This window comes from Symphalangus syndactylus, chromosome 1 (assembly GCF_028878055.3).
Source record: "Symphalangus syndactylus isolate Jambi chromosome 1, NHGRI_mSymSyn1-v2.1_pri, whole genome shotgun sequence".
Lineage (NCBI taxonomy): Eukaryota > Metazoa > Chordata > Mammalia > Primates > Hylobatidae > Symphalangus > Symphalangus syndactylus.
Window position 1 is genome coordinate 80,006,656 of NC_072423.2, and position 25,139 is coordinate 80,031,794.

At 38.0% G+C, this 25,139-nt stretch overlaps 1 protein-coding gene across 5 annotated transcripts in view; it reads left to right on the forward strand.

The window, feature by feature from the left end:
* Positions 1-25,139, forward strand: part of RNMT (RNA guanine-7 methyltransferase) — a 38,091-nt gene that overhangs the window by 3,383 nt on the left and 9,569 nt on the right. For 2 of the 5 annotated variants that reach the window (XM_055239427.2, XM_055239412.2), the window contains exons 2-11: positions 878-1,006; positions 1,728-2,186; positions 5,040-5,175; positions 7,650-7,775; positions 10,828-10,940; positions 12,178-12,359; positions 13,199-13,363; positions 16,431-16,548; positions 22,508-22,609; positions 24,275-24,308. In XM_055239427.2, the coding sequence (XP_055095402.1) occupies positions 1,770-2,186; positions 5,040-5,175; positions 7,650-7,775; positions 10,828-10,940; positions 12,178-12,359; positions 13,199-13,363; positions 16,431-16,548; positions 22,508-22,609; positions 24,275-24,308 (1,393 nt within the window). In that variant the 5' untranslated portion in view covers positions 878-1,006; positions 1,728-1,769. Of the gene's footprint in view, positions 1-877; positions 1,007-1,727; positions 2,187-5,039; positions 5,176-7,649; positions 7,776-10,827; positions 10,941-12,177; positions 12,360-13,198; positions 13,364-16,430; positions 16,549-22,507; positions 22,610-24,274; positions 24,309-25,139 lie in introns of those variants that run through there. The other 3 variants (XM_055239437.2, XM_055239418.2, XM_063641683.1) reach the window with 2 other exon arrangements.

The following is a 25,139-nucleotide window of genomic DNA, read 5'->3' on the forward strand; positions in this document are numbered from 1 at the left end:
AGGCTTTTTATTTGTTTACTTTTTTTTTTAAGCACAAACACGTCCTTCGTGAAAAAGCTTTTTTTTTTTAAGTGGGATCTCACTTTGTTGCCTAGGCTGGAGTGCAGTGGTGCAGTCATGGCTCACTGCAGCCTGGACCTCCTGGGCTCAGGTGATCCTCCTACTTCAGCCTCCTGAGTAACTGGGACTAAGACATGTGCCACCATGCCCAGCTATTTTTTGTAGAGACGGGATTTTGCCATGTTGCCCAAGCTGGTCTCAAACTCCAGAGCTTAAGCAGTCTGCCCACCTCGTTCGCCCAAAGTGGTGGGATTACAGGTGTGAGCCACTGTGCCCAGCGAAAGCTTAACATTTTAATAGTGGTATATAAGCTATAAACATCTTGAAAACATGATTTACATTGAGCTTCTCCATAGTAGGATGTCACTAAATTTGTTGAATGGCTTAATGAATGAACCACCGTAATTCTTGCCCAATAGATAGTTCAGTTATTTCTCTCTCTTTCCCATCTTAATGTAGGTCTAAAAACATATTTGAAAGAGACTTCATGGTCATCAAACTGCAGGCTGAGTCCTGAAACTTGTCTAAAGCCATTTCTACTCTCTTCACTTTCTACCTAATTGGAACACCCATTATGAAATATGATTTCAGAAATCTTGCTGTAGAATCCCAAACTTTTTCTGTTCTTGATGCCCTTAGTGTCCATAGGCCAAAAGAAATATAACAGTTCCATTTATTAAGTAGTTTACCCCAAAGAATTTAAAAGTATTTATGATCTAACAACTTTATGTCTGTTTAAAAAATTAACACACATAAATTGGGGGGAAAGGTAATGTTTGTGTTTTATTCTTGATTAATCACAATCCCTTACTAACAGGATGTGTGAACCTATTGGGTACTGTACAACTTCAAGCCTCGAAATCAGACAGGCACCACCAACCTCATTTCTTGTTTCACCTTGATTTTCTGTGATACCAAAATCTCAGCTTCACAAAGTTATTGAAAGGTATGTAGTGCAATCTATTCAACTGGAACTGTGCTGTACTTAAAGCTGGTAGTTTCTGTGATATCTTCCACATTAGGTTCTGTGGTGCCTGTTTGTTATGGTGCCAACCATGCAGTTTGGGAACCAGGGTTATAGAGTAAGGATCAGAACCAAAATGGAACTAGTGCATGTGTGTCCCCACTTCATTTGTCAGCTTTAATGCCAACAGTGACGTTTATGAATAAGATTATAGAATTTTGGGGGGATTATAATTAGTACTACCATATTCAGAAATTCATACATAATATCAATTAATATTTTTAAATATTCTCTCTATAATGAGATTTTTTTAAACTCCTCGTTGATCAAATTCCAGTTAAAATTATTTTAGGCCAGGCGCAGTGGCTTACACCTGTAATCCCAGCACTTTGGGAGGCTGAGACAGGCGGATCACCTGGGGTCAGGAGTTAGAGACCAGCCTGCCCAACGTGGGGAAATTGCGTCTCTACTAAACATACAAAAAATTAGCTGGGCGTGGTGGCAGGTGCCTGTAATCCCAGCTACTCGGGAGGCTGAGGCAGGAGAATCACTTGAACCCCAGAGGCGGAGCTTGCAGTGAGCCGAGATCATGCCATTGCACTCCAGCCTGGGTGACAAGAGTGAAACTCCGTCTCAAAAAAAAAAAAAAAATTGTTTTAAAGTCTTAGTGTTTACAAGTAATACCAATTTTTTCCCATTCTAGTGTTGGTTCATGAAGTTTTACTGTCAATTCAAGTAATCATAAATGGCAAATTCTACAAAAGCGGAGGAATATGAAAAGATGTCTCTTGAACAGGCAAAAGCGTCAGTGAATTCTGAAACAGAGTCTTCATTCAATATTAATGAAAACACAACAGCTTCTGGGACTGGGCTTTCTGAAAAGACTTCTGTCTATAGGCAAGTAGACACAGCAAGAAAGAGAAAAGAGTTTGAAGATGATCTTGTAAAGGAAAGTTCTAGTTGTGGGGAAGACATTCCATCCAAGAAGAGAAAACTTGATCCCGAAATTGTCCCAGAGGAAAAAGACTGTGGTGATGCTAAAGGCAATTCAAAGAAAAGAAAAAGAGAAACCGAGGATGTTCCAAAAGATGAATCTTCTATTGGAGATGGCACTCAAAATAAGAGAAAAATAGCACTTGAGGATGTTCCTGAAAAGCAGAAAGTATGTTCAGTGTATTTTCTTTTATTCATAATAGAATATGTAAGTTTGAAATGTGGAACACCTGTGGATTCATACTGGTTTTTTACATAATAGCTTAAGAATGTTCTATTTTTAATAGATATGGTCTTAAGACAAAGTAGGCTTTTAATTCTTACGATTTCTGTTAAGGTGAAACGTCTCCTGCTAATGAGTTAGATTTTTTAGTTTTTGTTTTTATTTTCTAATGTGATAATCTTTGTCTTATTTTAGAATCTTATTTAACTAGAAAGTTTTTTTTTTCCGAGACGGAGTCTTGCACTGTCGCCCAGGCTGGAGTGTGATGGTGTAATCAAAGCTCACTGCAGCCACAGCCTCCTGGGCATAAGCAGTCCTCCAGCGTTTTTAAAAAGACTAGAGTATGAGATCCAAATGATTTACCTATTTTTCTTTTTTATTAGGTGTTCAGCTCCAGTTTTTTTGTCAGAAGTTATCACTTAAAGGGATAACTTTTAAAATTATACCTAGCTTTGCCGGGCGCGGTGGCTCACGCTTGTAATCCCAGCACTTTGGGAGGCCGAGGCGGGCGGATCACGAGGTCAGGAGATCGAGACCACGGTGAAACCCCGTCTCTACTAAAAATACAAAAAATTAGCCGGGCGTGGTGGTGGGCGCCTGTAGTCCCAGCTACTCGGAGAGGCTGAGGCAGGAGAATGGCGTGAACCCGGGAGGCGGAGCTTGCAGTGAGCCGAGATTGCGCCACTGCACTCCAGCCTGGGCGACAGAGCGAGACTCCGTCTCAAAAAAAAAAAATAAAATAAAATAAAATAAAATTATACCTAGCTTTACATCTGTTTATTAATGTAATTCCTTAAACTGTTTTCAACTTCTTATTAATGTATTTTACATACTGTTTTAGTTAAGTGAATGCAAATGCCTAATATTTAGCAAAGATATTATAGAGCAAGTTGTTTTCATCTGGAAGTACCACATTAGAAAGGAATTTGAGGCAGAATCTGGAGTTAAGAGTACTTTAATGAGTAAATAAAATTCTGCCATTGGCCCTTATGAGGAAAGTGACTGATAGTGAGGCTTTTGTCATTAATGGAATGTGAATTCTTGTAACAGAGGGGAGCTTTTTTTTTTTTTCTTTTTGAGACAGAGTCTCGCTCTGTCTCCTAGGCTAGAGTGCAATGGTGTAAACTCGGCTCACTGCAACCTCCACCTCCCGGGACCTCCACCTCCCGGGTTCAAGCGATTCTCCTGCCTCAGCATCCCGAGTAGCTGGGACTACAGGTTCCCACCACCATGCCCGGCTAATTTTTGTATTTTTAGTAGAGATGAGATTTCACCATATTGGCCAGGCTGGTCTTGAACTCCTGACCTTGTGATCTGCCCACCTCGGCCTCCCAAAGTGCTGGGATTACAGGCATGAGCCACTATGCCCGGCTGGGAGCTTGTATTTTAAACATGGTTTTCAAACTTTTACTAGCCCCAGAACCCCTTTTTCAAGTGAAAATCTTACACTTAAACCTGTTATGTAAAATAGGTCAAGGATTTGCTGAAAGGCCTTTCAGCACATCAGTGAGATTCAGCACTTTGGCTGCAAAGGGAGGTAGGAGGATCTGAAGCCCTTTACCTATCATGGCATTTTTACAGGATTCCTAGGGCCTCAGAAAGCACAAATTGAAAACTGTTGGGTTACATATAACATGTATAATAGCATTATTATAATAGAAATCACTAACACTGCACATAGCCTACTGAATTCTAATCTCTCTCTTTTTTTTTTTTTTTTTTTTTTTTTTTTTGAGACAGTCTCGCTCTGTTGCCCATGCTGGAGTGCAGTGGCCCAATCTCGGCTCACTGCAACCTCCACCTCCTGGGTTCAAGCGATTCTCTTGCCTCAGCCTCCTGAGTAGCTGGAATTACAGGTGTGCACCACCATGCCTAGCTAATTTTTGTATTTTTAGTAGAGATAGGGTTTCACCATGTTGGCCAGTCTGGTCTCAAACTCCTGACTTCAAGTGATCCTCCCACCTGGGCCTCCCACACTGCTGGGATTACAGGTATGAGCCACCTCACCCAGGCCTAATCTCTTTATATACATTATCTTATTTAATTTTCACAACAGGTTTATGATAATAATGTAATTATAGCTTATTCCTAATTTATTCCTTTGTAGAAACACCAAACATTGACTATCATTTATTGAACTGAATAAATCAGAACTCTGGAAGAGTACTGGGTTTATTAAGACATTGACACTAAAATTATGCAGATGAAATATCACAATGAAAATTTTGAACCTAGAGATGTTTTTCAAAATAAGGTCATATGGTTTGGGTGTGTCCCTACCCAGTTCTCATCTTGAATTATAGCTCTCATAATTCCTACATGTGTGGGAGGGACCTGATGTGAGATAATTGAATCATGGGCGCACTTCCCCCATACTGTTCTCATGGTAGTGAATAAGTCTCACAAGATCTGATGGTTTTATAAGGGGTTTCCCGTTTCACTTGACTCTCATTGTCTCTTGCCTGCCGCCATGTAAGACCTGCCTTTCACCTTCCGCCATGATTGTGAGGCCTCCCCAGCCACGAGGAACTGTGAGTCCATTGAACCTCTTTTTCTTTATAAATTACCCAGTCTCGGGTATGTCTTTATCAGCAACATTAAAATGGACTGATACACAGGGACACAGAAAACAAATCTTAGGTCTAATGATAATTAGTGAGACTTCTGTGGTTAATTGCCATTGTTTAGTGAAGTTTACCAATTCTAATAGTATTTTATCCATTCACAGGTCAAATGTTCTGAGGCTTATTTTTACCATGTTCTGATCCTTGATTTTTTTCTGTTCTCTTTTATTTTCAGAATCTGGAAGAAGGACACAGCTCAGCAGTGGCTGCCCATTACAATGAACTTCAGGAAGTTGGTTTGGAGAAGCGTAGTCAAAGTCGTATTTTTTACCTAAGAAACTTTAATAATTGGATGAAAAGTGTTCTCATTGGTATGATTGTGTTTTGCTGTTTAGCTTGCAATTTTTCATTTTAGCTTATGTTTCCTTTTTTTCTCGCCACTGGTTTAACCAACACCAAGCTACTGAGTCTTTAATTCCTATTCATTTAATTATCAAACCTTGACTTTATAAAGCTAGAGCCAAGACTAGGTCTTGAAGACAAATTCTTCTAATATTTACTTTTGGTTGACTGTGTAAGATTTTAATGAGTGTTTAGTTATTATGTTAATCAGGCTTTCAGAAGGCAATATTTTTTTTAATGCACAGAATTAAGTTTACCTAGTACTATTAAGTAATGATTCTATTTCACTCTAATAGTTTTGGAGCAACTGCATATTGTTGGTTAAACATTCAGGTTTCATTAAGTCAAGAAATAGGCGATGTCTTGATTTGTTTAGGCCTTCAATTAGTTGGTAAAGATCATGTGTATTACACTGAGGATAGATAAAGACATTCAACTTTTTTGAGCCAACATTTTATCTATGGAAACTCACCTTTGAAATTAAAATGAAAGTGAGCAGAGAAAATATGATTCAGAATACAATTCTTATCAGCACCATAAGATAGGGTAAAAAAAAGAGTATGATTATTGCTCTGTATATTTAGTGCATTAAGTAGACTCTTAGATAAATTTAGAGAAGTTTAAAAAGTGGTTTGTTTTAAAATTTTTCATAATAAAGATTTTTTTTCAAGCCAGTCAAAGAAGTGAGAATGCTTTCTTAATTATGCTAGAAAGAATAAAGTGCTAATTATGGGTACTTCCTATTAGTTTCGATGATAATTTACTAATTTTCAAAGATAAATTACCTATTCTGAGAAGTATTAGCAGTAGGAACTAACTAGGCTTACTTGGAACACATTTTAATATTTTGTATACCACTTGTTTTTAACATTCATGTTCTATTACAAAAATATTTATTTGACTCTGCCATGTGTCAGCTTAGGCTAAATGAGTGTTCACTTTTTTTTTTTTTTTAAGATTAACGTAATGGCATTTTCAGTCTCTACTCATAAGTTTGGCTACCCCAGTCCTAATTTCTTTTCAGCCTTTCTCTTCCTTCATTATCCTCAATGATGCAGATAACTTACTGGATTTTTTATGAATTCTTATTTATTCGTGTATTTTTTTATTGAATAACTTTTTCGAGTCCATATTTTCCACATTGTTACATGTATTATTTCTATAATCAAAAAAGAGGTATTTTTTTTTAAAGGACTGAAGTCGTAGTTGGCAAAATTGTCTCTCAGCATATACAGGGTATTCTTTCCTTCTTCAGCTGTTCTAGCAGCTCTCTTGATGTGTGCTTTGCACCTGTCTTTAACGTCCTAATACAATCAGTGTGATCTGTGCCAAGCTTTCCTCTGGCATTTTCCTTTCTCAACACTCATTCTTTGTCACTCATTTTCTCTTTCTTCTTGGTGCTTGTAGCTTGGTAAGTAAACAGTTGAGTATAGTTCTTGAATGTGATAAAGGCTTTTTTGTAATTGTTTCTTGATGATTTCCTCTCTCGTTAGTCTTACTGTATATAAATGAAGAGATTTTATAATTGTTTTTCGCTCTTTCAGTATTTTTATGCTATTAATTTTCATGGCAGAAAGTTAAATATTATGGAACACTTGTGCTTCTGTTGAAGTTACTTTAAGTTCCTGCAGAAGGTGAAAGTACTTGTACAGGATATTTTAGCCATCAAAATAATACACACCTGAGCTAGAAAGTGTTCAAGTCAGTGATAAAGACAAGGAGAATGTATCTAGGATTCAGTATTGTATCAAGTTTTAGAACTGTTGAATACTTAAACTTGCCTGAGAATATTAATATGCCTTTAATTGACGTTTGAACAATTTGCCTATTGATGTTTGGGTGCCTACTGATTTTATCTGTTGGCTGTTAATGTCATTTAGCAGACTGGGGTCTACCAAATTCTGATGATGCTAAAACTAAAAGACATAGTGCTTTTTTTTTCTAGTTTTTATATTTCTCTTGGTGGTAAGCCTGACGTCTTTGATAATCAGGCTCTTTTATCATTCCATAACAACTTTGATTTACTTATGTGTCTACTGTTAAATGCCTAGCTATGAAAAGAGAAAGCTACAAAAAAATTATGAATAATTAGTTTTTCTCATCCTTACTTAGCTTTTTCTCTCATCCTGAACAAGTGTTGTGTTGTCTTATATTAGAATTTTAAATATCTGCTATTTAAAATTCATTTTTGAAAGTAACATTCAAAATGCTGCCTTTATTTTCCAAAACACCAGACACGTACTCTTTAATGATAGAGGATCAGATTAATCAACTCTTAGTCATATTTTTAGTTACTTATCAAAAGTTACAAATTACACAAATGGATGTGTAATAGTTTATGTTACATATTGGGCAAAGGATAGTAGGTTATTAGAGGTAACAGTTTATACTTCAGTAAAATTGAAGAAGAGGTAGTTTATTGTGACTGACTTCTCTCTTTTAGGAGAATTTTTGGAAAAGGTACGACAGAAGAAAAAACGTGATATCACTGTTTTGGACCTGGGATGTGGTAAAGGTGGAGATTTGCTGAAATGGAAAAAAGGAAGAATTAACAAGCTAGTTTGTACTGGTAAGATAAATAATGGTATGGGAAAGAATAATTTGTAGTCAGATAAATGGAAAATAAGAAGGATTGTCTCTAATTGCAAGATATCTGGGACTATGCATGAGATGGGTTTTTTTTTTTTAATTAATTACGTCCCGACGCGGTGGCTCACACCTGTAATCCCAACACTTTGGAAGGTCGAGGTGGGTGGATCACTTGAGGTCAGGAGTTTGAGACTAGCCTGGCCAACATTGTGAAACCCTGTCTCTACTAAAAATACAAAAAATTAGCTGGGCATGGTGGTGCACACCTGTAATCCCAGCTACTCAGGAAGTTGAGGCAGGAGAATCGCTTGTACCTGGGAGGCGAAGGTTATAGTAATACAAGATCGGGGCACTGCACACTAGCCTGAGTGACAGAGCGAGACTCTATCTCAAAAAAAAAAAAAAATTAGTTACAAGACTTTCCTGATAGTTTCATAGTAAGATTAATAAGCCTGGGATAACATTTCCTTCCCAAAAGGAAGGAAGCTATCAGAGATGGTTGGAGTCATGTCTAAAGGGCAGACTTGAAAAGGTTTCCATTGGCAAAAATAGGACAATTTTAACATTAAAAAAAAAAATAGCAGTTGGACACATCAAATCAGAAAAAAACATTGTTCACCCTTGAAGGTTGCTAAGAAACTATTCTGAAACTTATAAATTAAGGGGAGGAAATCAAACATTTGTAATCAGATGGTTAAAAAGGGCAGTTCCTTTTTTTTAATCAGATAAATCAAAGAGGAATTATAGAATTAGAAAATCATTATTTTTTTCATTCTTTATGAAATAATAGATCTAGGCAATAATTTTTTTTTTTTTTTTTTTTTGCTACCGAAGCCATTGAGGGAAAAGTCGATAGTAACACAATGAATCAATCAATCAATCACCTTAGCCCAGTGGTTAGTCTTAACACTGAAGTGGGACAAGCAGATGTCAGCGTCTTTCCGATGTGGTGAGTTAAAAGAGATACATACCCCCACTACTGAAGTACTGCCCAAATTAGCAGTTCTCAGATTTTTTGGTTTTATGAGCCCTGTACACTTAAAAATTATTGAGGACCCCAGAAAGCTTTTTTGTATGTAATTATGGTAAGTAGCTACTGATATTTACTATATTAGAAATTAAAGCTGAGAATTTTGAAAATATTTTTTAGTTCATTAAAGTAAAAGTAACAAGGCTGGCTTTTACATTTTTGTAAATCCCTTTAGAGTTTGAAATTACAGGAGACAACTAGGTTCTCACACCTGTTTCTACATCCAATATGTTGTGATTTTATTTTGGTTGATAAGTAGTTGTAAAATAAAGGAGTATTTTAATAGCCTTTTTTGATAATTGTAGATATTCCTCTTTATTACTACATCAAAACTCAGTAAGTGGTAGTTTCTTAACAAGTAGTTACAATATGGAATCTGAAACCTTACTGATGAACTTTTTATACTGTATAACATTAAAATCCATTAATCTGTCTTGCACTTCCTGCATGATTTTATAGGACTTGGAAAATACTGTTCACTAAAGTTATGCAGATCTAATTGTTGAGAATCAAAAAATCACGTGTTTAATATCACTGCTAATCAGAAAAGTATTGGGAAGAAGTCCAGCCCACAGTGATCAATACGAGTTTTCAAGGTTGTAATTCTTATTTGAAAGTCAATTTTATTTTTGGCAACAAATACACTGTCCCTTGTTTCCCTTTAAATCAGCGGTCCCTAACCTTTTTTGGCACCAGGGGCCGGTTTCATGGAAGACTGTCTTTCCACAGAAGTGGGGGGATGGAATTCTACCTCGGATCATCAGGTGTTAGATTCTCATAAGGAGTATGCAACCTAGCTTGCCTGCCACTCACCTCCTGCTGTGCAGCCTGATTCCTAACAGGCCATGGACCTGTACTGGTTTGTGGCCCACGGGTTGGGGAACTTTTAAGTGACAGGTTCACTTTGTTCGTTTTCAAGAAAATATGTGCCAGATACTCAAGTCTGCATAACCATTGTTTGTCAGTCATTCAAGTCAAAATGATTTTCTCAGAAAAAAAAGTGGCCAGTACACCTCAAAACTCAGAACAGTCATATCAGTACTGCTCTTGAAGATGACCATCAAACTTTGTTAGGTAGCAGAAATGTTTTGTTACTTCCCATTTCATCACACAACATTTTAAAAAGTGTGTATTCAAAAGCCCAGGTTTAATAAAATTAATTTTCACAATTTTATCAAGGGCATTCTTAAACTGTTTTTCTCCCCCTGCGTATTGTATAGTGGTGAAGAATACATGAAGTACTGCCAGTACCATTTAGTGCTGCTACTTTGTATTTGTAATAAGATCCCATCGCCTTTGCATCGTCAGTGTGAATCTTTAAACAGGGAAAAGGGCAGGCTGGGCACAGTGGCTCATGCCTATAATCCCCAGCACTTTGGGAGGCAGAGGAGGGTGGATCACTTGAGGCCAGAAGTTAGAGACCAGCCTGGCCAATGTGGTGAAACCCCATCCTCTACCAAAAATACAAAAAATTAGCTGGGCATGGTGGCACACAACCTATAATCCTAGCTACTCGGGAGGCTGAGGTATGAGATTCACTTGAACCCTGGAGGCAGAGGTTGCAGTGAGTGAAGATCACACCACTGCACTCCAGCCTGGGCAATACAGCAAGACTCTGTCTTAAAAAAGAAAAAAAGAAAAGGGCAAATAACATTTTATTATAAAAATATACCCTTGGTATTTCCAAAACTGGGCTTATTGATAGTGTTAGGTTTTATAATTCATATTGGAATAAAACTTTCTCCTTTTTACTTTGAATAAGCATTTAAAAATCATGATAGAACTTTTCTAGCATCCGTACCTATTGAGACGCTTTTAGTTCCTCTTGAAAACTGTAGGGTATTTGCGTCGGAACAAAGCCCTTTTCTTTTATTTTAAAGGAAATAAAACCTTTTCACTAGTACCAAGGCCGACTTTTATGCCAGAGTTTGTCAGTTGAGATCAATGTCTAGATTTCTGGCATTCTGTGTTGCTACTTACTAATACCCTTCCATCCTTCCAGATATTGCCGATGTTTCTGTCAAACAGTGTCAGCAGCGGTATGAGGACATGAAAAATCGTCGTGATAGTGAATATATTTTCAGTGCAGAATTTATAACTGCTGACAGCTCAAAGGTACAGTTTCTTTCTTTGGTCAATTTATTTTTTACGTTTTTAGTTTGGGTAAATAATTTGTTTTAAAAATCAACTCAATTTTTACTTTTTAAAAAAAAATTTATTCTATTTTTTTGAGACAGAGTCTCACTCTGTCGCCTAGGCTGGAGCACAGTGGCGCGATCTCAGCTCACTGCAACCTCTGCCTCCCGGGCTCAAGTGATTCTCCTGCCTCCCAGCCTCCTGAGTAGCTGGGACTACAGGCACATGCCACCACACCCAGCTAATTTTTATATATTTTGTAAAGATGGGGTTTTGCCATGTTGCCAAGGCTGGCCTTAAACTCCTGAGCTCAGGTGATCTGCCTGCCTCCTATAGTGTTGGGATTACAGGCATGAGCCATGGTGCCCGGCCACTCATTTTTTAAAATGGGTTTTGAAACTTTAAAAACCTTGGGACATGCATTTTCACTTTCGACTAGAAATTCTATTATGATAAATTCCCTTGAATGACTCACTGAATACTTGTAATTTTTTGCTTTTGAAATTAGCTGTTGCTTTTCTATATGGACATCATTTATTTTCCAGTATTTTGAAATAGGACTGAACTTATACTGTGTTTTGTTCACCTTGTAATTTATTAGTTTCCCAACATATCAGAGCCTGTTTGGTTTTTTCCTACCTTCCACCTGTTTCTGAATTTCTTAAAAAGAACTGCTTCAAGGGTGAAAGTCTCACCATGAACTTTTTGTTCTTCATTGACTTACTGGCTCATTGAACTGTTATAGATACCTTTAATCATACACATTTTGTTTGAAATTTGAAAGTGAAAAAGATAAGTGGGAGTATACTGCCAGAAAGTTGTAATACCTTTAAAACATTTTTGCATTTTTTAAAAAATGCCAAACGCCAGACAGATGTTGTTTTTTAACTCAAGTTATTGTTGAATGTCATTTTATTTTAGCTGTCAAGTAAAGTGATGAAAGGATCAACTTGAAATGTCATAATTGACTAATATATTTTAAACATGATTTCAGAATTCCTCAGTTTTTAAATACTGTGAAAGTGGGAATCAAATTATTCTGTTAAACTAGAATACATGCATGATTTGTGTGTGTCCTTTATTGTACAAGGGAAAGAATAGGCTGAAGATTGTGAGGGAAAGGAAGAATCTTATGTTCTAGAAGTTAATTTACTAAAAAGTTTTTAATCTGTGTTGTAGTTACCTCACAATCATAACTCATTTTTATTTGTTTCAGGAACTTCTGATTGACAAATTTCGTGACCCACAAATGTGTTTTGACATCTGCAGTTGTCAGTTTGTCTGTCATTACTCATTTGAGTCCTATGAGCAGGCTGACATGATGCTGAGAAATGCATGTGAGAGACTTAGCCCTGGGGGCTATTTTATTGGTACTACTCCCAATAGCTTTGAATTGATGTAAGTACTTTTAAATATATTGTGGTTTATAAAATATTCAGTATTAAGTAGCAAATGTTTATCAGAGGTAGATTTTATTAAAATACGCTATTTTAATCTTATAAGTGTTGAACACTTTCATAAGATATTTGAGTAGACATTCAAAATTTAAATTCAATAGACAAATTTACAGATGAACTTTTAAAAGTTCATGTTTTATGTGTTTTAAAAGTTCATGTTTTATGTGTTAAAAGTTTTATGTGTAAGTTAGAGACTGAAGTTATACTGATAGACAAACTGCAGGTCAGATGGACAGGCACAGAGATTAACCAGCTGTCATGAGAGTGATACCTACTTCCAGCTTAATTTTATTGGTGTGACTGTTGGTGATCTTTTAGTATATTGCTTCTTAAAAGTAGCTCAAATCAGGAGAGTGCAGTGGCTCATGCCTATAATCCTAGCACTTTGGGAGGCCAAGGCAGGAGGATTGCTTGAGGCCAGGAGTTTGAGACCAGCCTGGACAACATAGTGAGACCTTGTCTTTACAAAAAACTTACAAATTAGCTAGCATGGTGGCACGCCCCTGTAGTCCTTGCTCAGGAGGCTGAGGCAGGAGGATCACTTGAGCACAGGAGTTGGTGACTGTAGTGAGCTATGATCACACCACCACACTCCAGCCTGAATGACAGATTAAGACCTTGTCACTTTAAAAAAAAAAAAAAAAAGGGTAGCCCAGATCTAATTAAAAAGCTAATCAAGTGTGCATCATGTAGTTTTTCACATGCATAATCTGATCAAAATAAGTCTACACTAATCACAATTTTAATCTTTTTATTTTGGTTGGGGGATAACCTTGATAGAAGACGCCTTGAAGCTTCAGAAACAGAATCATTTGGAAATGAAATATATACTGTGAAATTTCAGAAGAAAGGAGATTATCCTTTATTTGGCTGCAAATATGACTTCAACTTGGAAGGTGTTGTGGATGTTCCTGAATTCTTGGTCTATTTTCCATTGCTAAATGAGTAAGAAGTCATTAATCTGTTCACTCTTTTCTTTTTGTCTTAAGGGAAAGAAAAGGGGGGGAAAGCAATATTTCTTTTGCTCTTTATTTTAAATGAGGGCCAAAGAAAAAGTAAAATCTTGTTTTTTTGTTTTTGTGTTTTTTTAAAAAAAAAACAAAAAAATGACTAGCCTCACATCTAGGGGATTATTGCCATAGGTCTCATAGAGCCTAACTTAGTTTTCTCTCATTCCTGGAATTTTTTAATCCTATGGGTGAAAAAGGGAACCAGTTGCCTTCAGCTTGTGGCACAAAATGCCTGACACTGCAAATAGCAAAAGTTTTTTAGTGACTGCTGGTAACTTTGATGATAAACAATGAGTCTTCATGAATCAAAGATCCTCCTATTGACAGAGATGAGTATTAAAAGTTGTTTGCATTTCACTATAGCCTTGAAATTGCCTATGTCTCACAGGCAATGTTGATGATAAAATCCTGATTCAGGAATGTATTCTCCCATGTGGCTGAATTCCTAGGAGTCCTGGCAAACTGTAGACACAGGAAAAGCTGGGGGTAACTGGGCCTTACCAGGTAAGGCTTCAAGGCCTTGTGATACACCTTGGTTTCCAGAGTTTGCCTGGTAGGGAGAGTATAAAAGTCAGCTTAAATGTAGGCCATGTCATGATTGATTGAACTTGATTTTCTACTTTTTAGAAACAAAAATCTTTTGTTTTGGATATTAACTGAGAAAAAGAAGAGGTATATTGTCTGCTTACTTCTGCTTGGTGATTATTTTAATTGTAACTCAGTCAGTCTGTAAAATTAGGGTTACAGTATTTTCAGGAGTTCTATAACAGCTTATTCAATAATATAAGAAAGCCAAGTAGCATTGTGACTGAACATGAGGAAAATACTGTGCATAATTTTATAAATATAAACCATTTACAAAATTTAAAAATATCAATTACATTTTGCTTTTTAATTTTTAAAACTAATAAACTGGGGAAACGTTACTGCTCTTCAACTTTATTTAAAAAAGAACTTAATTGTGGAATGTTGTTATGTTTAATATGTTAGCTTGAGATTTTAGTTAACAGTTTGGTGATTTTAGTATAATCAAAAAGATAACAAAACAAAAGATTTGTTTTAAATGTTAAACAAGACCTAGCGATCTTTTTTTTTTAAGTTAAATTGCCTAATGATAGTAAACCTAAGTCATCAGTTTAATATCTAATTTTTTAAAAGATTATTTATTGAAACAGTATTGGATGAAACAGAATCTGAAAATGTGTGGGGATTTTGAGATGCCTTTTTGCTATTTCATTAAGAAACTTAACAGAAATAAGCTTTTTGTGTGGCAAAACTTATTCAAATTGGGCCTCAATTCTTTGAATCATGATATTTTTTAGGTGTAAAACTTGGTTTCATTTCTAAAGGCTTATTTTAGAGATTTACAAAAGAAAATGAACTGCCTGGAATAAAAGACTTAATTTTGCTCATGTTGCCTTTCTAAGGAGGATTAATTGAAGTAATACAATCCTGCCTTACATATACCTCTTACATAGAAACCTCAGTGGCCCTTCAGTGTTTGCCCTTACCCTATCCCCTCAAATGCCACCCTGTACACGAGCCCTCCCACCTAATTTTCAGGGTTTCTCCCCTTTCTTCCACTCTTCCTTTAACTGCTGCCTGAAGTCATCTCCAGGCTCCCTCTTGTTGTCTACAGATAAATAATTATAAACTTGGCAAATGCAGTGAGGAAAAAATATACCTGAGAGTCTAATGGAGAGACCTAATATAATTGAAGATTTAAGGAAGGTACCTGTAAAGAAGCGATGTTTGAGTCAGGATCTAAAGGATGGAAAAGTAGGTGGGCAGCTGAGGACTGGAGGGAAGAATGCTCCTGACAAGAGGACAGCGTGTGTGAGGGCCCAGCAGTGGGAAAGCTAGGCTAGTCCAAGATGTTGAAAGAAGGCCCATCCTGACTGACAGTGGGGGCTATCCCAAAATGAGGCAGCATTCCTTTACAGATCAATGTCTTCGAGACCATGTTCTGTGTCCTAAATGTACTGGAGCCCAGTGGAGGGTGTTAAGGAGGGTAGTGGTGACATGACTCAGGTCCGCATTTCTGAATGCTTAATCTGGCTGCGGTTGGAAAATTCACTGGGGGAGAGTAAGAATAGAAGCAGGGGACAAGCAAAGTGAGTTTATGGACTGGTACCACTGAGTGGTGATGGTGACTGAAGCAGCAGGATGGTGCCAAATGCAGGAGGTAAGAAGTGGACCTATTTGAAATTGAAGTTTTCTAGGTAGAATAGGACTTAGTGATGTGTATTGAGCACAGTGGGTAAAAGAGAAGGGGAGATGGCATGGATCACTAGATGGATTTACTGAAATGGCAAAGATTGGCAGAAAAAGAGCAGTGATGTTCAGCCTTAGATGTGGGAAGTTAGAGAGTGCCAGTGACACATGCAGGTGAAGATTTCCAATAAGCGGTAGAATCCATGAGTGATGAGAGACAGCTGAACTACCGATAGCTGGGGGGTGGAAGTGAGTAGGGCTCTGGACTGTACTCTTCAGAACCTTGAAGTTTAGAAGTTGGGTAAAAAAAAACCTGTAAGGAAAAAGAAAAAAAAAAAAAAACCTGCAAAGAAGCAGTTCATGATATAGGGGAAAAAATTAATAGTGTATCTTGCCAGAGAAGTCAAGAGATGAAAGTGAATCTTTAAGAAGGAAGTCGGCAGCTGTTTGCAGTGCAGCTGTGAGAGATCGAGTAAAGTGAAATGGAATCAGTAGAAAAGAGTTTCCTACACTACTTCTTCCGCATCTCATAGCTCCGGAGACTCTCATTTGCTTCCTGACCTTTATGTTATACTAATAGAGCTCTCTGAAACCCCTGAGATTTAGAATGCATGTTTCTTTTAGGTGTGACACGTTACTCTTGATTCATTTTGTATTACTCTTGTGAATTTATCAAGGAAATGGTAGCTTTTTTAGTTAAGTCCAGAAGATGTCATTGCTGTACAAAAGTAAGTTGAGGAATTACAAACATGTGGAAGCTTTTTCATTAAGTATTCTTTTTTGGACAGAATGGCAAAGAAATACAATATGAAACTAGTCTACAAAAAAACATTTCTAGAATTCTACGAAGAAAAGATTAAGAACAATGAAAATAAAATGCTGTTAAAACGAATGCAGGCCTTGGAGGTGAGTATTTAGAAAAGATGTAAAAATTCCAGTCATGATGAACTTGTTCGGCTGTTCTTGAGATCCTTGCAAGGCCATCTGAACATGAAATAGTTATGTGTATTACGCTTTTCAGCACCTAGGACAGAGCTTGATACAGAAACTGCATGGTGAGTGCTCAGTAAATACTTGATGAAAGAATGAGTACTGCTGTTACCAAATTCTGTTTTCTAGATAGTACTGCTTTAAAATAGGATTTCTCAGCCTCAGGACTGTTGACATTTTGTTCTGGATAATTCCTTGCTGTGGGATGCTGTGCATTGTAGGATATTCAGTAGCATTCCTGGCATCTACGCACTAGATGCCTTCCAGTAACACTCTTGTCCTCAGTTATGATAACCAGAAAACTCTCTCCAGACATTGCCAAATGTCCCCTGCTGGGCAAAATTGCCCCAAGTTGAGAACCAGTTCTTTACAACAGTGCCTTTTGGTTACGACAATAATTTAGAACCTTCCTGGCCAGTGTCCAGACAAGCTCAAACCATACATAATTTTATTGTATGGTAATTCTTTAGCTGGGTTCCAGTCTTTTAGACTATGTTGTTGCTAAGACCTCTCCTGTCCTAATGCAGCGGTGAAGGTATCTACATAAGCTTCAGTTACACAGCCATTGATTGTTTTTCCTTTTTCTCCTTACCAGACAGTGTTTGGTTGGACAGACCTAAAATATTCAGTGAGCATTTTTATTATTGATCAGTAGAATCATATTCATCAAGTGGACATTAAACTTCTTTAGAGAGTTTATTCAGTTTAAGTACTTTAAGCATACTCTGACTTGTTTATCCTTATAATTACCTCCATGAAGTAGGCAGAACGGTAACTTTTCACTTTTTTTTTTCCTTTTTTTTTTTTTTTAATGACAGGATCTCGCCCTGTTGCCCAGGCTGGAATGCAGTGATGTGATCACAGCTTACTGAGGCCTTCACCTTCTGGAAGGTGATCCTCCCACCTCACCCTCCTGAGTAACTGACTACAAGTGTGTGTCACCGCACCCGTCTCAGTTTTAAACTTTTTGTACTGATGAGGTTTTGCCGTGTTGCCCAGGCTGGTCTCAAACTCCTGGCCTCATCAAGCGATCCTCCCGCCTTGGCCTCCCAAAGTACTGGGATTACAGATGTGAGCCACTGTACCTGGCCAGTTTTCACATTTTTTTAGTGGGCAGCCTGAGGCTCAGAGGACAAATGACTTACTCAAGGCCTTACTAACCTTTAGATTTTCTTCAGTATTTGTAGATGATACTCAAACAAAAGTCTCCTGCTGAAGTTGCACCTGCACCCAGCCACTCCCACAATGTTGAGTGGGAGGACTTTCTATAAATTCTAAATTGTCTTTTATGAGACATAATCAGTAAAATGTTATATTCCTCATTAGTTATATTTCCTATACTTTAGATCTAAGAATGTTTTTATTGGCTTTATATTAGGAAGGGAGGCTTGGTTTGTCTTAAGGAAGAGGAGAAAACTAGCAAAACTGTGGATAAGTCCCTGCATCCCACATATACAGCATATCTTTAGCATATTGCCTTTATTTGATGGTGCTTTGCATGACAGTGGTCAGTTGTTTAGCCTTTCTCTTAGCATATGGGTAATGAATTCACTTGTGTAATGTATGCCAAAATGTACTTAGGTATAGTAGGTATGGGATAACAAGAATTTTATGGCATGTTATTTCAGTAAATAATGCATTCCATGGTGGGAACTGCAGTATTGAAGCATTCCAAGTGCAGTGAGTATATAAAGGGCCTTTTGGGAAGGAAGAAGATTGGTAGAGGACAGGCAGAGAAACCGGAGTGCACAGGGGATGTTTGAGGAAGTAGCACTAATGGCCTTCACAGTTCTTCAGCAGTCTGCCTTCTCTCCCAGTACTGCTCTTGGGGATATGACCTGTTACCATGGCTGTCTGGGGACAGAAGCAGTAATAGCATGTAGTTTGAAAAATCCTTTGGTTTTCCTGCTTCTTGACCAAGTCATTCTGGTGGGTGTGTAAAGGACTTGGAGCAGGAAAGGATATGACCAGATAAGAGTTAGGACGCTACTTGGGTGGCATAATGGGGGACGGTTTGGAGGGACTTTGAGACCAGACCAGAGGTGGAAAGAGCAGTCGGATGCCACTGCTTTCGACCAGGTCAGAGGTTTAAATGGATCTGTTTCTTGATATTTGCCCCCAAAAGTCTTTTCCTGAAGCATCCAGCTTTTATCTGGGTTCAGCACTAGAACCAGTACAACTTTTCTGCTTTCCTGGAGCGTTGGAACAGAGAGAAGAAAGAATGAAAAGACGTAGGCCATGGAACTGTAGGTCCTGACACCTGTTTTCTTTTTTTTCGCCGGCAAACATATTCTAGGGACAGTTCTGGAAAAGTAACTCCTTTTAGAGGAGACACTAAGATATATATGTTTTAATAGGTTTTGGGCCCGGCACGGTGGCTCATGCCTGTAACCCCAGCACTTTGGGAGGCCGAGGCGGGCAGATAACGTGAGGTCAGGAGTTGTAGAGCAGCCTGGCCAACATGGTAAAACCCCATCTCTACTAAAAATACAAAATTAGCCAGGTGTGGTGGTGCATGCTTTGGAGGCCGAGGCAGGAGAATTGCTTGAACCCGGGAGGTGGAGGTTGCAGTGAACGAAGATCACGCCACTGCACTCCAGCCTGGGTGACAAAACTGAAACTCTGTCTCAAAAAATAAAATAAATTTTAAAAAATAACGATGTTTTACAGCTTTGTAATCATGTATTGGTTGGTCTTTCAAAATGATCAGTAGAGAAACTGGGTGTCCAGTGATAAGCAGATAATCACATGGAGGATAAGTTGAAGAACAAGTTTACAACAAAATAGTTTGGCAGGCATTCAAAAATGAAGTTCTGAAGCTTTGTGATATGGTAAAACTACAATATATGGAATTAAAGTACAAAAAAAACTGATTGATAGTCTGTTCTTTCTTACAGCCCTGTGTTGGGATGTGATACAAAGTAAAGTGGTTTATGCTAATGATACAGCAGTCCCAAATAGCCGAATACTTTTAAAACAGCAAATAAATAGGTTAATTTCTAATGCCTAAACTTGCTGCAGGATGTTTATAAAGAAAACAGACAAAGAGGATTGCAAAGCAGATATTCATAGATCATTTTCTTAAAAGTTTATTAGGGAGTTGTAAGTTTAAAGTGCTTCCTTTCTAGCTGGTTTGTTGCAATAAGACAAGTATAAAGAATTATAAATGAATTATTAAAAATACAAACTTTGTAGAGTAGATGGTTCTATTAAATGTTTTATGTAATTTATTGTGTTTTGATTTTCATGTATCTGGTTTGTTTTTTGGTGAGGGAGTGGGGGAGACAGAGTCTCGCTCTGTCATCCAAGCTGGAGTACACTGACACCATCTTGGCATCTTGGCACACTGCAACCCCTCCCCGCTGGGCTGACCCCTTCCCCAGCCTCACCAAAACCTGGCCTAAGTGATCCTTTCACCTCCGCCTTCTGAGTAGCTGGGACTACAGGCGCATGCCACCACACCTGACTACTTTTTTGTATTTTATGTAGAGACAGGATGTTGAAATGTTGCCAGGCTAGTCTCGAACCCCTGAGCTCAAGTGATCTGCCTGCCTCGGCCTCCAGAAGTGCTGGGGTTACAGCATGAGCTACCGAGCCAGGCCTGATTTACATGTATTAAAAGGCAAAATGCAGATACTATAAAGGGATATCACTTAAAATGGATTAAAAATAGCACTTGAAGTAACTTGGATAAACATTTGGCCAGCATACCCTTAAAAACACAGCATGTTTTTCTGACCCTTTTCCAGAGTCTTAGGTAAATATGGGAAATGTCTGTATTTTGGAGGCTGGATTATTAAACAGGGTTCTATGTTGACTTGACTTTTTTATTTGTATTATTTGTAATTGCTATTTATGCTTTTCATGGCTATTAAATTGCCATCATTTTAATATTTAGCTCTTTTTATGACATCTTTAAGCTCTGTATTTATAGATACAAAGCCTTTGGCTAACAGTAGAGAAGGTGCAAGTGTTTGCTGCTAAATGGTTCTTGGTGGTGATTAAATTATGTAGCTTCTTCCAGCTGTGAATATCCTAAGATTGTGATAAAAGTTGACCATAAGGCTGGATGTGGTGGTTCACACCTGTGATCTCAGCACTTTGGGAGGCTGAGGTAGGAGAATTCTTTGAGACCAGAAATTTAAGACCAGCCTGGGCAACATACTAAGACCTTGTCCCTACAAAAAAATTTTTAAAAATTAGCCAGCATAGTGGCTTGTGCATGTAGTCCCAGCTACCCAGGAGGCTGAGGTGGAGGATCACTTGAGCTCGGGAGACCAAGTTTGCAGTGGAGATCCTGCCACTGCAATACAGCCTGGGAGACAGAGCAAGACTCTGTCTCAAAAAAAAAAACAAAAAACTGCTAGTTTACATCTGATCTTTGACAAACCTGACAAAAACAAGCAATGGAGAAAGGATTCCCTATTTAATAAATGGTGCTGGGAAAACTGGCTAGACATATGTAGAAAGCTGAAACTGGATCCCTTCCTTACACCTTATATAAAAATTAACTCAAGATGGATTAAAGACTTAAATATAAGACCTAAAACCATAAAAACCCTAGAAGAAAACCTAGGCAATACCATTCAGGACATAGGCATGGGCAAAGACTTCATGACTAAAACACCAAAAGCAATGGCAACAAAAGCCAAAATAGACAAATGGGATCTAATTAAACTAAATTAGATGTACTTCTGTACAGCAAAAGAAACTATCATCAGAGTAAACAGGCAACCTACAGAATGGGAGAAAATTTTTGCAATCTACCCATCTGATAAAGGGCTACTAATATCCAGAATCTACAAAGAACTTAAACAAATTTACAAGAAAAAAACAACCCCATCAAAAACTGGGCAAAGGATATGAACAGACACTTCTCAAAAGAAGGCATTTATGTAGCCAGCAGACACATGAGGAAATGCTCATCATCACTGGTCATCAGAGAAATGCAAATCAAAACCACAATGAGATACCATCTCACGCCAGTTAGAATGGCGATCATTAAAAATTCAAGAAACAACGATGCTGGAGAGGATGTGGAGAAATAGGAACGCTTTTACACTGTTGGTGGGACTGTAAACTAGTTCAACCATTGTGGAAGACAGTGTGACGATTCCTCAAGGATCTAGAACTAGAAATACCATTTGATCCAGCGATCCCATTACTGGATATATACCCAAAGGATTATAAATCATGCTGCTATAAAGACACATGTACACATATGTTTATTGCGGCACTGATTCACAGTAGCAGAGACATGAAACCAACCCAAATGTCCATCAGTGATAGACTGGATTAAGAAAATGTGGCACATATACACCATGGAATACTATGCAGCCATGTAAAAGGATGAGTTCATGTCCTTTGTAGGGATGTGGATGAAGCTGAAAACCATCATTCTAAGCAAACTATCACAAGGACAGAAAACCAAACACCACATGTTTTCACTCATTGGTGGGAATTGAACAATGAGAACACATGGACACAGGGCAGGGAACATCACACACTGGGGCCTGTCATGGGGTGGGGGCCTGGGGGAGGTATAGCATTAGGAGAAATACCTAATGTAAATGATGAGTTGATGGGTGCAGCAAACCACCATGGCACATGTATACCTATGTAATAAACCTGCACATTTTGCACATGTACCCTATAATAGTATACCCTAGTATAATAAAAAAAAAATTGGTTTAAGAGAGGATTCCTTTTTTTTTTTTTTTCCCCCCGTATTTCAAAAGTATGTATAGTTTGTATTCCTGAAGTAGTACTTACGGATTATTCTCCTAATTATGTTATTTCAGTGATGTAGCGTGTTTAATTCTGAATTGTAAATTTCAGTTATTATCATAACTAGGACTTTCATTTGTTTCCCCAGCCATATCCTGCGAATGAGAGTTCTAAACTTGTCTCTGAGAAGGTGGATGACTATGAACATGCAGCAAAGTACATGAAGAACAGTCAAGTAAGGTTACCTTTGGTAAGTTTTAAGGAAGTATTTTATAGAGAATGAAAAAAAGAACATGCTTATATGGAGACATAGGAAATTATTTCACTTGTTTACAATACTTGGGCTCACTGACTTACAAATCAGTTGTTTCCACTAAGTGATGTTGACTTGTTATAACCACAGAATATGGAATAAAATTTATTTCAATGGACTGAGAATGGAGTGCTATATCTAAGGCAGTGAGGATAGTGAAAAAATTACAGGCTTGGTTTGCAAGTTCCCTGCTAATGTAGGCAACCAGTGAATCACAGCATTTCATACATAGAATTCAGCGGTCCAGGAATTTAAATGGGAAAAAATTACACCTTCACTTAATACTAATTTCTGTGTAAAAGTTTACATTTTAAAAATGATTACTACAATAGTACCACAGTGGTATTAGCTGCTGCTGTGACTTTGTCATCAGTAGAAATTACAGATATTTTCATAGCACGTTTTTGCTAATATCTTAGAATATTGTTTTCATTTATGAAGTCTGGAAAAATCACATCACTAGAACTGCCACTAGATCTTGTTATTAATGGTGTGTGCAAAGCAACACATATCTTTAATAGCTACTTAAATATAATTTATTTCCTTTGTGTAATATGTACTTTATTTTGTTATTCCTTTGAAAAAAACACAAAAATTGTATTTTTTCCACCAGTGCTGTTTGATGTTTCAAGATAGGCCTTTTTTATTTTTTCATTTTCCAAATTAAGAATATAAGATAGGGCCAGGTACGGTGGCTCACGCCTGTAATCCCAGCACGTTGGGAGGCCGAGGCGGGTGCATCATGAGGTCAGGAGATCGAGACCATACTGGCTAACACAGTGAAACCCTGCCTCTACTAAAAATACAAAAATTAGCTGGGCGTGGTGCCAGGCCCCTGTAGTCCCAGCTACTCGGGAGGCTGAGGCAGGAGAATGGCGTGAACCCAGGAGGCGGAGCTTGCAGTGAGCTGAGATCGTGCCACTGCACTCCACCCTGGGCAATAGAGCCAGACTCTGTCTCAAAAAAAAAGAAAGAATACAAGATAGGCTGAGCGCGATGGCTCACGCCTGTAATCCCAGCACTTTGGGAGGCTGAGGCAGGCGGATCACAAGGTCAGGAGATTGGGACCATCCTGGCTGACACGGTGAAACCTTGTCTCTACTAAAAATACAAAAAATTAGTCAGGCGTGGTGGCGGGCACCTGTAGTCCCAGCTACTCAGGAGGCTGAGGCAGGAGAATGGCGTGAACCCAGGAGGCAGAGTTTGGAGTGAGCCGAGATCGCACCACTGCCCTCCAGTCTGGGCGACAGAGCAAGACTCTGTTTCAAAAAAAAAAAAAAAAGAATATAAAATAGATGCATTTTCCAGTTACACACACACACACACACACAACACACACTATGCCCTCTTCACACACATTCACTCTGTGAATGAGAATTTGAGAATTTGGCAGGAGGATAAAAGTGTGAGAAGATGACTTTCAAAGTTAATCTCACTGATTTCTTTTATATGCTCAGGTCACAATATGATTAACAGTGAATTGAATGTGTATTTACAGTGAAGTTAGGGTCTTTTGGCCATGTCTGCCAATTATTTAGAAATAAGCATATGTTTACTTCCATATCGAATCTAAAATTTTCTTTTTCTCTTTTGTAATTTTAGGGAACCTTAAGTAAATCAGAATGGGAAGCTACAAGTGAGTATATCATCAGCATAGATTAACTGATAATTTCAAAGGTCCTGTTTCAAAGTGATCATTAAAACCTGAAAAAAGGCTGGGCACTGTGGCTCACACCAGTAATCTCATCATTTTGGGATGCCGAGACAGACAGATTCCTCGAGCCCAGGAGTTGAGACCAGTCTGGGCAACATGGCAAATGCTTGTCTCTACCAAAAATACAAAAAAATTAGCCAGGCATGGTGGCATGTGCCTGTAGTCCAGCTACTCAGGAGGCTGAGGTGGGAGGACTCCTTGAGACTGGGAAGTCAAGGCTGCAGTGAGCTGTGATCACATCACTGCACTCCAGTCTGGGCAACACAGTGAGACACTCTCTCAAAAAAAAATCTGAAAACTTTGAGTTTTTCTGACATTTTAGGTTGTGTTTGTGTTTACACACACACAGATACGTATATCTCTACATATGTCTAATCCTCCTTTCTTGCACAGCTGTGTAGCGCCAAGAGAAGATACACTGTACACAGGGTCTTCCTCAGCATAAACTTTAGTGAGCATGTGTAAACATTCTCATTGCCTATTTGTTACTAAGTAGCCATCTCCATTTGAAGTGTTTACCTCAGATTTCTAGTGGAATTTTTGGCTTGTAGAATACTTGCATGTCTTTTTTTTTATTTGGCCACTCTGATGTGACAGTGAAGGCATAATAATACTAGAATAGTCAATGAAACATCCATGAGCAGGATGTGTTAGAGGTGTGCACAATAGGGGACAAATGTGGTGCAAAGATATTCTGAAGTGAAGTTCCTGTGTTCAGAAGAGAAGCCAGAAGCACAGCAAATCTGTGAAGGC